Genomic DNA, 14,094 nt, shown 5'->3' on the forward strand with positions numbered 1-14,094 from the left:
CTACTATGGAAACCACCTGGACAACTGAGAGCCTACACACTTTAACTATTAGAGAAAAAATTACTCATAACCATCCCAAAGACATATCTTTATGTTCGGCTGCTTTCAGTAATGCTGATATTTGGTTAGACTCTTTCTCTCCGATTGTTCTGTCTGAGTTATTTTCATTAGTTACTTCCTCCAAACCATCAACATGTCTATTAGACCCCATTCCTACCAGGTTGCTCAAGGAAGCCCTACCATTATTTAATGCTTCGATCTTAAATATGATCAATCTATCTTTGTTAGTTGGCTATGTACCATAGGCTTTTAAGGTGGCAGTAATTAAACCATTACTTAAAAAGCCATCACTTGACCCAGCTATCTTAGCTAATTATAGGCCAATCTCCAACCTTCCCTTTCTCTCAAAAATTCTTGAAAGGGTAGTTGTAAAACAGCCAACTGATCATCTGCAGAGGAATGGTCTATTTGAAGAGTTTCAGTCAGGTTTTAGAATTCATCATAGTACAGAAACAGCATTAGTGAAGGTTACAAATGATCTTCTTATGGCCTCGGACAGTGGACTCATCTCTGTGCTTTTGTGACAGTGGACACCCTCTCTACTTTTAAGATTATAGTTAGGGCTGGATCAGGTGACCCTGAACCATCCCTTAGTTATGCTGCTATAGACTTAGACTGCTGGGGGGTTCCCATGATGCACTGAGTGTTTATTTCTCTTTTTGCTCTGTATGCACCACTCTGCATTTAATCATTAGTGATTGATCTCTGCTCTCTTCGACAGCATGTCTTTTTCCTGATTCTCTCCCCTCAGCCCCAACCAGTCCCAGCAGAAGACTGCCCCTCCCTGAGCCTGGTTCTGCTGGAGGTTTATTCCTGTAAAAAGGGAGTTTTTCCTTTCCACTGTCGCCAAGTGCTTGCTCACAGGGGGTCGTTTTGACCGTTGGGGTTCTTCTGTAATTATTGTGTGGCTTTTGCCTTACAATATAAAGCGCCTTGGGGCAACTGTTTGTTGTGATTTGGCGCTATATAAATAAAATTGATTTGATTTGATTTGTTCTTTGGCAAATTGTAACCTCTTCTGCACGTCTTTTATTTAACAGAGGGACTTTGCGGGGGATTCTTGCAAATAAATTAGCTTTACACAGGCGTCTTCTAACTGTCACAGCACTTACAGGTAACTCCAGACTGTCTTTGATCATCCTGGAGCTGATCAATGGGTGAGCCTTTGCCATTCTTGTTATTCTTCTATCCATTTTGATGGTTGTTTTCCATTTTCTTCCACGCGTCTCTAGTTTTTTTTGTCCATTTTTAAGCATTGGAGATCATTGTAGATGAACAGCCTATAATTTTTTGCACCCGCATATAAGTTTCCCCCTCTCCAATCAACTTTTTAATCAAACTACGCTGTTCTTCTGAACAATGTCTTGAACGTCCCATTTTCCTCAGGCCTTCAAAGAGAAAAGCATGTTCAACAGGTGCTGACTTCATCCTTAAATAGAGGACACCTGATTCACACCTGTTTGTTCCACAAAATTGACGAACACACTACTATTATTATTACTTTTGCCACACTACTACAACCCCTGGCAAAAATTATGGAATCACCAGCCTCGGAGGATGTTCATTCAGTTGTTTAATTTTGTGGAAAAAAAGCAGATCACAGACATGACACAAAACTAAAGTAATTTCAAATGGCAACTTTCTGGCTTTAAGAAACACTATAAGAAATCAAGAAAAAAAGATTGTGGCAGTCAGTAACGGTTACTTTTTTAGACCAAGCAGAGGAAAAAAATATGGAATCACTCAATTCTGAGGAATAAATTATGGAATCACCCTGTAAATTTCCATCCCCCAAACTAAAACCTGCATCAAATCAGATCTGCTCGTTCACATTGACCCTATGCCATGACATTGAGCCTATGTGTCTTTTTGCAAGGAACGTTTTCACAGTTTTTGCTCTATGGCAAGATGCATGATCATCTTGAAAAATGATTTCATCATCCCCAAACATCCTTTCAATTGTCCAAAATATCAACGTAAACTTGTGCATTTATTGATGATGTAATGACAGCCATCTCCCCAGTGCCTTTACCTGACATGCAGCCCCATATCATCAATGACTGTGGAAATTTAGATGTTCTCTTCAGGCAATCATCTTTATAAATCTCATTGGAACGGCACCAAACAAAAGTTCCAGCATCATCACCTTGCCCAATGCAGATTTGAGATTCATCACTGAATATCACTTTCATCCAGTCATCCACAGTCCACGATTGCTTTTCCTTAGCCCATTGTAACCTTGTTTATTCTGTTTAGGTGTTAATGATGGCTTTCGTTTAGCTTTTCTGTATGTAAATCCCATTTCCTTTAGGTGGTTTCTTACAGTTCAGTCAAAGACGTTGACTCCATTTTCCTCCCATTCGTTCCTCATTTGTTTTGTTGTGCATTTTTGGATTTTTGAGACATATTGCTTTAAGTTTTCTGTCTTGATGCTTTGATGTCTTCCTTGGTCTACCAGTATGTTTGCCTTTAACAACCTTCCCATGTTTTTTGTATTTGGTCCAGAGTTTAGACACAGCTGACTGTGAACAACCAACATCTTTTGCAACATTGCATGATGATTTACTCTCTTTTAAGAGTTTGATAATCCTCTCCTTTGTTTCAACTGACATCTCTCGTGTTGGAGCCATGATTCATGTCAGTCCACTTGGTGCAACAGCTCTCCAAGGTGTGATCACTCCTTTTTAGATGCAGACTAACGAGCAGATCTGATATGATGCAGGTGTTAGTTTTGGAAATGAAAATTTACAGGGTGATTCCATAATTTTTTCCTCAGAATTGAGTGATTCCATATTTTTTTCCTCTGCTTGGTCTAAAAAAGTAACCGTTACTGACTGCCACAATCTTTTTTTCTTGATTTCTTATAGTGTTTCTTAAAGCCAGAAAGTTGCCATTTGAAATGACTTTAGTTTTGTGTCATGTGTGTGATCTGCTTTTTTCTACAAAATTAAACAACTGAATGAACATCCTCTGAGGCCGGTGATTCCATAATTTTTGCCAGGGGTTGTATTATTGTGAACACCCCCTTTTCTACGTTTTTTTACTAATAGCCCGATTTCATAGCGTTAAGAGTGTGCATATCATGAATGCTTGGTGTTGTTGGATTTGTGAGACTCTACTGAATCTACTGGTACCTTGTTTCCCATGTAAAAATAAGACATATACTCAAAACCTGGATTAATCTTTTTAGTCACATAGCACTACTATTATTCTGAACACGACTGTATGTGCCAACAAGTTATGGCTGACTTCCTAGCAGTCACAATCACAAGCAATCACACCCAAAATTTAATCATTTAATGGCTTTCAAATCACATGATACAGCATGTGAGAATCTCATCAGTCCAGTTTCATGAAGGAATGGAAAACACAACATATTTCAGAACAAAGGATCAGGTGTACTTAAAGCCTTTGCACAAGTACATACAGCAGAGCTGATGGTAACCCTTTAAGGGAGGAAGACACATCTATACAATTAGAAGACATACAGTTACTGAAGAAAACACTGGTGATCATATGGCGCCTTGGACTCTGTGGCTGTTCTTGACATGTCTCATCATCATCAGGCTCCGTAAGATTTCCTGCTTTGATTTAAAATAGGTTACAAAGCTCATTGTACTTGCCTTTAAAAATAACAGATAATTGATAACTTGACACTCATGGGTCTATTTACAGATGCACCACCTTTTGTTCTGTCAGTTGATATACCAAAATATCACTCACAGAGTCTGCTTAAATTTTTACCTTGTGTTAGTTTGCTGTCAGTTTATGTTTGAATTTATGCTGAGTTATGTTTTTGTTTGGTGTTAATAAATTGTGTGTGTGTGTGTGTGTGCATATATATATATATATATATATATATATATATATATATATATATATATATATATATATATATATATATATATATATATATATATATATAAAAAAAAAATCACATAAATCATATAAATCACATAAATCATATAAATCACAATGTATGATTTTTTAAATAATTTATTTGTATGTTACCGCTGCAATTAAGTATTTGAACACCTGTGAAAATCAATGTTAATATTCGGTACAGTTGCCTTTGTTTGCAGTTACAGAGGTCAAACATTTCCTGTAGTTTTTCACCAGGTTTGCACACACTGCAGCAGGGATTTTGGCCCACTCCTCCACACAGATCTTCTCTAGATCAGCCAGGTTACTGGGCTGTCTCTGAGAAACACGGAGTTTGAGCTCCCTCCAAAGATTTTCTATTGGGTTTAGGTCTGGAGACTGGTTACCCACCCGGAAGCGAACATTTGCAAACATCAAACAAATGTTCATAGAATGTTTGTTTACTGTTCACCAAGTTTGTGAACGTTCATGTAATGTTTGTGACGTTTGTCTAATGTTTGCATGGAGGCGAAAATTTGTGAACATCAACTGAACATTCATAGAATGTTCATTTAATGTTCAGCAAGTTTGCGAACATTCATATAATGTTTGTGATGTTTGTCTAATGTTTGCATGGAAGCAACATTAGACAAACATGTAAGGAAACATTTGCAAAAATCAATCAAATGTTTATAGAATGTATGCTTAATGTTCAGTGTGTTTGCGAACATTCACATAATGTTCATGGTGTATGTGCAAAGCTTGCCTCTAAATAAAAATATATATATTCTAAAATTTTGTAAAATTTCATATACAGCTAGGAAAACAATAAATATCATTTTGCCTACAGAAAGTTAATGTTGGACTCCATTTAAATCATGTATGCAAACATAGGTAGAATGAACAGGAAATAATTTAAGCACTCTACCATGGTAACCAATAATTTGTCGATTTATGATTTATTCAGGCCTATACTGAATATAGAATTTCAAGATTACTGTGATAAACTGACAGAAAACATGTCTTGGGCAACTTGCATAAACATGCAATCTGCTGAAATATAAATTTTTGCAAAATAATTTAAGTCACTAGATTGTCAGCTACCAAAAACATATATATTTTTTATGGAAACAGATTGCAATGCCAGCTTATTATAAGTCTTATTATAAGTATAAATTTTATAAAAGCATAATATCTTTAACATTTTTGTAAATAAGGAAAATATAAAGGTATTAAAAATTGATTTACAAAATAATGTTTTCAACATGCATGAGCAGGAAACACTGACATTTAAATAAAACAGCTCATAGACAAATAATATTTTTTACAGGTCATAAGCCAACATTTGCGAGCAAATGTTCATAGAATGTTTGCTTATTGTTCAGCAAGTTTGAGAGCGTTCATGTAATGTTCGCGATGTTTGTGTGATGTTTGCATGGAAGCGAACATTTGCAAACGTACATATCAAACGTTCATAGAGTGTTTGGTTGCCATAGTGGAGCGTTTTTTTGTTTGTTTTGTTTTTTTTTGGCTGTGTTTTCATTTGGTTGCGTCATGATATAGCAGAGCCTTGATATGTGGTGATTTGCAGCGCATTTTTTGTTGTGTTTATATTTGGTTGTGTGGTGCAGAGATGTTTTTTTTTTTCTTTTTGTTGCATTTTTGTACGGCACCTCACTGCACAACTCAGGATTCTCTGGTCACAACAGCCTTAGGGTATGCAGAGGTAAAGTGCAGCCTTTATGTTTGGTTGTGTAATTTGCTGGGTGCTTTTTTTGTATTTTATTTTTTTATTGTGTTTATATGATCGTTATGTTTGGAAGCGAACATTTGCATGTATCAAACATTGAATGTTTGTCTATTTATTTGCCTTAATTTGCAGAGAATTTTTTGTGTTTGTTGGTTGTGTCATGGTAATTTGCAGAGCATTTTTTGTGTTTATATTTGGCTGTATTAATTTGTCGAGCGTTTTTTTTTTTTCCTTCTTTTTTGTGTGTAATCAAGAAGTTTGTTGGTCGCACGCGACTCCCCGCAAGCCCAGTACCTTTAAAATCGCGCGTGATTTGCGCGAGATTTGAGACCTGAACGGCACATGAGTACGGCCTTCGTTTCCCATCGCCATTTTGCGGTTTGGGAGCTTGGAGAGAGGTGCGCCGAATTTGTGAATTAAAATCTATCGCCATCAGGTAAGAAATATCTATTGCAACGCTTTCAAACATACTGCAAAAATTATCGGAACATCGTGGTTATATGCTGGTCTCCATATTATACTTATTGTCATTTTTACGTTATAACTGTGATGTTTTCTTTTTGAACTGATCTGATTGCATCTTTCCATTGATTTACCGTCTTTAATTTCTTAAGAAACACACTTTGGACTTACATAACAATGAAAAAGCATGTATATGTTATGCTCACGACATAGCTGACCTGTCTAAAAGTTTGGATAGAGGTCTGTATTTAGCAACAACTTGTTTATCTGATCAATCCACGGCCTGGATGGCTTGGCACAAATCTTAATTATTATCGTCTCCAAAACAACATTAAACCATTGCCGCGAGTCATGCAGTTCGTGGCTTGTTAATAAATAAATTTAAAGTTCGAATAATACTTGACATTTTACATTTATTATGCTGGAACGAAAAAAAAAAACGCAGTAGGCCTGAAAAAATCCCCAGATCGAGGCCTTCAATTCCAATTCGCCCTGTTGACTTATCCCATAATCCCTTGCGTGCCAGAGAGTCGCTGCAGTCAAACGTATAGAGAATCCACATGATGACAATTGTAAATGAATGTTATACTACAAAAATGTAATTTTTTTCCCTGCTTTTCATTACGTTAATAAGAGACTGCTGCATGATACCCTGAAAACTTGCTAAGACAATTATAATGTATACTGAGGCCATCTTACAAAAACAAAAGCTAAACAATTAAATAGAAGTAATTATTTGGAGTCAGTCTGGTTCACTCTGCTCCATTTTGTTACATTTTACCCCATTTTGTGATTATCAGTCTCCATTTCATATTTTAGTATGGCCCAGACAGAATACCTGATGGTAGGGTGTAGGACCAGCTATAAAGACAGGGGATACAGAACTTCCAATGCATTCTAAACAAGAATAATAGACAAATATGACATTTATGTTGTAATGTTTGTAATATCAAAGTTCTTTTTTGCATGTTTCTGTCAAAATCTAAGTTAATATAATGTTGCACATTAATTGTTTTGTCTTTTTCAATATATTTCTGCATTAAAAAACAAAAAAAATATAACCCCAATTGTTTTATTTCAACAGAGCTGAACTTGTATTAATCGAGGAAAACGGACATCTGGGACACTGGTCACGTGATCTGAAGCGCACCCTAGTCACCATTTTAAAGTAAGTGAAAACAAAGGAAACCCCTTTGTCCTTTGTAGCATTTTGAGTGGTTCTGATCCAGTAAATGTGCTCGCTATATATATATATATATATATATATATATATATCTACAACTCGGAGCAGAATATAAATTTGAAAAGAGACCTTTAGATGTCTCTTTTGCGTAATATTGTTTTTATATGCCCATGTGAGTATTTTATCATTTACATGCTTTATTTATTATTTATTTATCCTTCCTCTCAATGTACATAACTTTTTATAACCAGAATTAAAATTTATATGCTGTCTGTTACTAGGCATTCAGGAAATTGAAGTTCAAATAACATGTTAGTGCACAGAAAGAGACTTTGTGAAAATAAGTTTGATTCAGTTGTGTTTTTGCATTGCCACAACTGTTTTATATTTTTGTGTGAATATTTAATTATTGATTGTAACTTTCATTACTGCCATAGGTTTTGCATGTGTAATTACTTCAAATTGTTTGTTTGCCCTTTACAAATGCGACCAATAATAATATTTTTTTGGGTTATTGTTTATTTTTCTTTTCAAAAGTAATCATGCCTGCTGTCATAAGAGCTGCCACATCAGTGATTCCATCCGACCAACCGGTTGAGCCTGAGCCAAACGCCATGATGGCAGTTCAGTCACACCAACAGCCCGATCAGTCTAAATCGGAAAGTAGTAGTGAATCCACAGGTTTGTATTTTGTTTAAATGAGATTGTACAGCGGCTTACTTTTAATATTGAGTGTTTATTTTCTTTTGGCATAGAAACATCAGCTAGTCTTGACTGAGAACTGACACCTTCTGAACATGTGCCGGCAGTTGTGTGAAGACGCATGTCCTGCAGACAGCATCTGTTGACAAATTCTCTAAAGGATGCTCAAGATCAGGGGTGGGCAACTTGTTCCAGAAAGGGCCAAGAGGGTGCAGGTTTTCTTTGCAGCCACTGACTCCACCAGGTGATTTCATTGATTAATATCACTTTGAGCAGATTTAATCAGTGAAATCACCTGGTGGAGTCAGTGGCTGCAAAGAAAACCTGCACCCTAATGGCCCATTCTGGTCAACAAGTTGCCTACCCCTGCTCTAGAGTCTACAAGTTTTCATATAATGTACATTGAAAAAATTTGTATAGGTGTAATAAGTCTGGGGTGATAATACAGAGGTTTAGTGATTATGCATCTTGCACATTCTCTTGTCTAGCCAGTTAGTGGTTGTGTTTCCATATGTTTGTAATTTTCTTGGAAATGGTGATTATATATATGTCACTGCTTTTGTTTTTTGAAGCTTTGTCATCTGCAAGAAGACCTGCGGCTGAGCTTACGGCACGTCGTCATTTGGCAAGTGTTTCTGCTGCAGATGCACAGCTGTCTGAGATTCCTCGTGTTGAGTTGACGCCAACAGAAGGACTTGGCAGCATCATGCAGATGCTGGGCATATTGATGGTATGTTTAATTTACTCAAGTTTTACCTTTTTATATTATACAATTATAAAGGGAGCTGTGGTGGCCTAGCACTAATGCACTGGTCCCTGTGTCACAGTTTGAACTGTCCCCTTTTGTGTACTGCGCATGTGTCATTTCGGACAGTCAGCAGCAAATTAACAGAACATTGCCTTGTTTCTGCTTTAAACTGACTTTAGAATAAGAACAAGGTGAAAATCTGTGAATCACTGCTGGCGGTCTGAAATGACATATGCAAAAGGAGACCGCTTTTTAACAACACTGAGTTCAAAGCTCATGTTGTGCTGTATGCGAACTAGGAGACTATGAAACACTGTGCACTCGGCACACCCTAACCCTTTTCCAGCTTGACTGTGTGTGTGTGTGTGTGTGGTGTGTGTGTGTGTGTGTGTGTGTGTGTGTGTGTGTGTGTGTGTGTGTGTGTGTGTGTGTGTGTGTGTGAGCACTTCGTGGAGTAACACCGCTCTGCTTCACGTTGTGGTGTTTTAGACTCCGCCTCGTGCGTTCAAACCGTATAATGCATGGCTTCAAGTTGTTTAATCCTTATACCATGGTCCCACACAGTGAACTAACACACATACTTATTTAAGTTAACAGAACTTGATTAAAAATGCGTAAGTATTTGGGACTAGTTGATGCCAGTCTCAAGATATTTTCATCCTTGCCAACCGTTATCATCTTCTTTCCCGTCTTCAATCTTGTCCAGGTCATCGGATGTTAAATCTTTATGCCGTTGCTTTTGCTGTTCTTCTTGTTTTAGTGCAGTAGATAACTGAAACAATCTTTCAAATGGTGATACAAGCACCAAATTTGGGACATGTATTCTTTAGACATTATTCTTTTGAGAAACCAGACTATCCACTTGATTGTTCAGTAGGCGGCCAAGTAGGGGTCAATGAAGAATTAGAGGTCAAGATTTACAAATGCTCCAATCATATTGAAAAGTATACCATATTCATCTGATCATACAGATACCAAAAAGGTATCTCTTAGTCTATCTTTGATTAAATGTCTTGACGTTATGGTGTGAAAACAGCATAAATGGTAACAAAGGTCAACCTCAGTTTGTACAGGGGGCCAAAATTAAAGTTGCTCCATCACTATTCACGTTTACCACTATTTATTGTTTATCACTATTTACCAAAATTGGAGCTTGGAACTTTTGCCTCCCGTACAAACTGAAATTAAGCTTAGTCACCGTTTTTGCTATTTTTGACCCATAACTTCGGAACATTCAGTCAAAGATAGTCCAAACTATATCTTTTGGAATCTTTATGGTTGGACGAATAATGTGGTATAGTTTTCAATATGATTGCAGCATCTTTTAATTTTGATCCCTGTGTAATTCTCATTGACCCCTACCTGACTGCCTATTGAAAAATCGAGTGGATACTCTGCTTTTTCAAAAGAGTAATGTCTAAGGACTGTGTTGAATTTGGTGCTTGTATCACCATTTGAAAGATTCCCCTGTAAATATTCTCAAATCTGCTGCACTATTTGCTCTCCTCCTCTTCCCATTCCTCAAACATTTAATTTAGGCCAAAAATATTAAAATTCACTTGGATATCCATGTTTTATCACATTTCTGTTATTCACCTGTCAAAACACAGCTGATCTGTGCCAAATGATTTGTGCGTTGCTGTGGTGCCGACCACAACGGAGTGATATTACACTGACTTAACTTGCTGAACTACGTGTGCGTATTCACAAAAATAATGCACGCCAGTTAGACATGTAATTCTCACTGACCATGGTGTGTGTGTGTGTGTGTGTGTGTGTGTGTGTGTGTGCATGTGTATATATATATATATGTGTATATATATATATATATGTGTGTGTATATATATATATATATATATACACACACACACACACACACAAAACTGTATACTCTCTCTAGGGCAAAAAAAAAGTGACCTGTCCCAACTAAAAACTGATTTTGTTGTAGATTGGGGGGGGGGGGGGGGGGGGGGGGTCAATGGGAACTTCTGTATTAAGGTAGTAATATTTGTGTGCACATTTTATGTTCCAGGAGAAGCAGAATGACCTCATCTGCGAAGTTGATGCATTGCTCACACAAAGTGTCCGTTCCCGAACATACCAGGAGAGGGAACTTGAACTTGATGATGAGGATGCTACTGAGATGATTGTTAGAAGAATGTCCAGCTCTAATCTGGAAATGTGAGCTACAACAAATTACAAGCAGTGCCTGGAAGTCTTGGGCCTTCCTGTAAAGTCACTTGAAGAAGTGAGTTAATACATTTTACATTTGTCTATCCTCTTCACTTAACAAAATTTTGTTTTATTTTTTTTAGAGTATATTATGAAACAACATGCTGTATTTATGGCATATACCACTTCTGAGTTTTCTCTATTGTGGTAGCTGATAACTACATAACTTGAGAAAATTCTGCAACCAGTATAAACAGCTTGATAAAAATATAGGGCCTGTACAATAGGTTGTTGGGTTGAGAATACCAATTCTGACCATGCTGCTGAAATTGTATAGTATCTTAATAGTAAAATGTGTCTCATTTCTTATGAATAACAATGGCAATTTTCAACTTGCAGTTGAAGAGTGCCAATGAGAAACTTGATGGTGAGGACAAGGGAGCCAGGCGCCGAAGGAATGCCCTCATCAACGCTTTGACTGCATATGCCCCTGGAATTGGACATGGAAAGAATACTATAACCAGCATTGTCAGGGACTGCTTGTATGCTATAGCCCCAGTTTATCTCTGGCAGTGCTTCAGCAGTCAGGGAAAGTCGGGAACTGCCAAAGGCAGCCTTGCCAGGGATCTTCCACAAATTTATAGGGTTGTCATGGCAGCTGTAATAGCTATTACATCAATGGACAGCAACACTATAATTTCTACGATTAGTACCGTAATACGAAGCTGTCCCAACAGAGCAGAATCAAGGAAGTATAGACAGGACCATCCTGAACTTTTTCCTGACCAGAAAAAAGGAGAATAAAACAACTGAGGACACCATAATCCACCCAGCCATTGCCATCAGCTCTGTCAATGGTAGGCCTCTCTCCTCTGATGAGTACTCCGAGGAGAACATTCCGGCCTCATCTCCAGAGTGCTCTACCAGACAACAGCCTCTTTTTCCATTAATGAATCTTCAGAAGACACGTGGAGTTCTGTCTGCACCCGGGGTGTCGTCTTCTGAATCTGAAGAGGTACTGGAGGTGGATTATTTAGATGACTGATGACAGCCAATCAGAGTAGAGACGCACCATGACATCAGGTCATGGCAGAATCCACTTCCAAATTGCAGGGTGTCAGATCAGTGCCAAAACCACATAAAAAAAATTAAAAAACACCATAGTGCCATACGTTACCATTTCCCTCGGTCGAGGAGCAGTTTCCTCACATGGAGATACGCCTTGGTTTTTTTTTTTTTTTCTTTCAGACTCCGTTAAAATGTGGTGAATGTCTCAATGTCACAGATAATATAATAAAGCATAATGCTCATTTCCATTGTGTTGTATCTGACTGCCATACTATTTTCAACGTCTGTATGTAATAAAACTTGCAGTATTTTTTTTTTTTTTTTCACTTTTTGTACTTTTTTTTTTTTTTTTTTCCCCTCTGGAAATATTGCTTGCAGTGTGTTATAACTTAAGTTTCTTGTCTGCATGAAAACATTTGGGGTGGTTTGTTTCATTTGATTTCCAAGTCATCGGAATAAAACACTGAATTTTGAAACATTCATAGTTTGTTTTACTTCACTTTTTGGTTTTCAGTATGGAGAGTAAACCTTTCATACAATCAAATTGTAGGCCAATGCCTGCATGTAAATGTATAATGTTGGCATATATAACATACAAACATGAACAGCTGAAGCGGGACATGTCCCACTTGCAATCAATGAAAATTTCTGGAATGTTCATATAACGTTCATATATGAACATTATACAAATGTCCACAAACATTATATGAACAGTTGAAGCAGGACATTCAATGAACATTTGTATAATGTTCATATAATGTTTGCATACAAAATGTTACATGAACATTATACAAATGTTCTGCTTCAGCTGTTCATACAATGTTTGCGAACATTTGTATAATGTTCATGTAACGTTCATGTGCAAACATTACCTGTCCTCATTCTTTGTTCATCTGACGTTCATGCAGTGTTCATGGCTTGTTTGCAAACGTTTGCATGCAAACGTTATATTCAAAAAACGTTTGGTTTCCGGGTGGGTAGGCCACTCCAGAACCTTGACATGCTTCTTACGGAGCCACTCCTTGGTTATCCTGGCTGTGTGCTTCGGGTCATTGTCATGTTGGAAGACCCATCCACAACCCATCTTCAATGCTCTAACTGAGGGAAGGGGGTTGTTCCCCAAAATCTCGCAATACATGGCCCCGGTCAACCTCTCCTTAATACAGTGTAGTCGTCCTGTCCCATGTGCAAAAAACACCTCCAAAACATGATGCTTCCACCCCCATGCTTCACAGTAGGGACAGTGTTTTTGGGATGGTTCTCTGCATTCTTCTTCCTCCAAACACGGCGAGTGGAATTTAGACCAAAAAGTTCTATTTTGGTCTCATCTGACCACATAACATTCTCCCATGACTCCTCTGGATCACCCAAATGATCATGGGCAAACTTCAGACAGGCCTGGATGTGTGCTGATTTAAGCAGGGGAACCTTCCGTGCCATGCATGATTTTAACCCATGACGTCTTAGTGTATTACCCACAGTAACCTTGGAAACAGTGGTGCCAGCTCTCTTCAGGTCATTGACCAGCTCCTCCCATGCAGTTCTGGGCTGATTCCTCACCTTTCTTAGGATCATTGATGCGCCATGAGGTGGGATCTTGCATGGGGCCCCAGTCTGAGGGAGACTGACAGTCATGTTTAGCTTAATTCTTCCATTTTCTAATAATTGCTCCAGCAGTTGATCTTTTTTCACCAAGCTGCTTGGCAGATGCCCCGTAGCCCTTTCCAGCCTTGTGGAGGTCTACAATTTTGTCTCTGTTGTCTTTGGACAGCTCTTTGGTCTTAGCCATGTTAATAGTTGGAGTCTTACTGATTGTGTGGGGTGGACAGGTGTCTTTATTCAGCTAACGACCTCAAATAGGTGCTTCTAATTTGGAATCATAAGTGGAGTGGAGGTGGACTTTTTCGGCGGACTAACAGGTCTTTGAGGGCCAGAATTTCTGCTGATTGGCAGGTGTTGAAATACGTATTTGCAGCAGTAACATACAAATAAATTATTTAAAAAAAAATCATACATACATCATCATCATGTATCATCATACATTGTGATTTCCAGATTTTTTTTTTTTTTTTTTTTAGATTATGTCTC

General features: G+C 37.7%; 1 protein-coding gene across 1 annotated transcript in view; it reads left to right on the plus strand.

Annotated features, from left to right (window-relative positions):
* Positions 1-3,504: 3,504 nt before the first annotated feature.
* Positions 3,505-14,094, plus strand: part of LOC117530592 (serine protease 27-like) — a 40,094-nt gene continuing 29,504 nt past the window's right edge. Inside the window, exon 1 of the mRNA XM_034193480.1 lies at positions 3,505-3,631. Coding sequence (XP_034049371.1) covers positions 3,577-3,631 — 55 coding nt within the window. The 5' untranslated portion in view covers positions 3,505-3,576. The remainder of the gene's footprint in view (positions 3,632-14,094) is intronic.

Source organism: Thalassophryne amazonica, chromosome 18 (assembly GCF_902500255.1).
Source record: "Thalassophryne amazonica chromosome 18, fThaAma1.1, whole genome shotgun sequence".
NCBI classification, from domain to species: Eukaryota; Metazoa; Chordata; class Actinopteri; order Batrachoidiformes; family Batrachoididae; genus Thalassophryne; species Thalassophryne amazonica.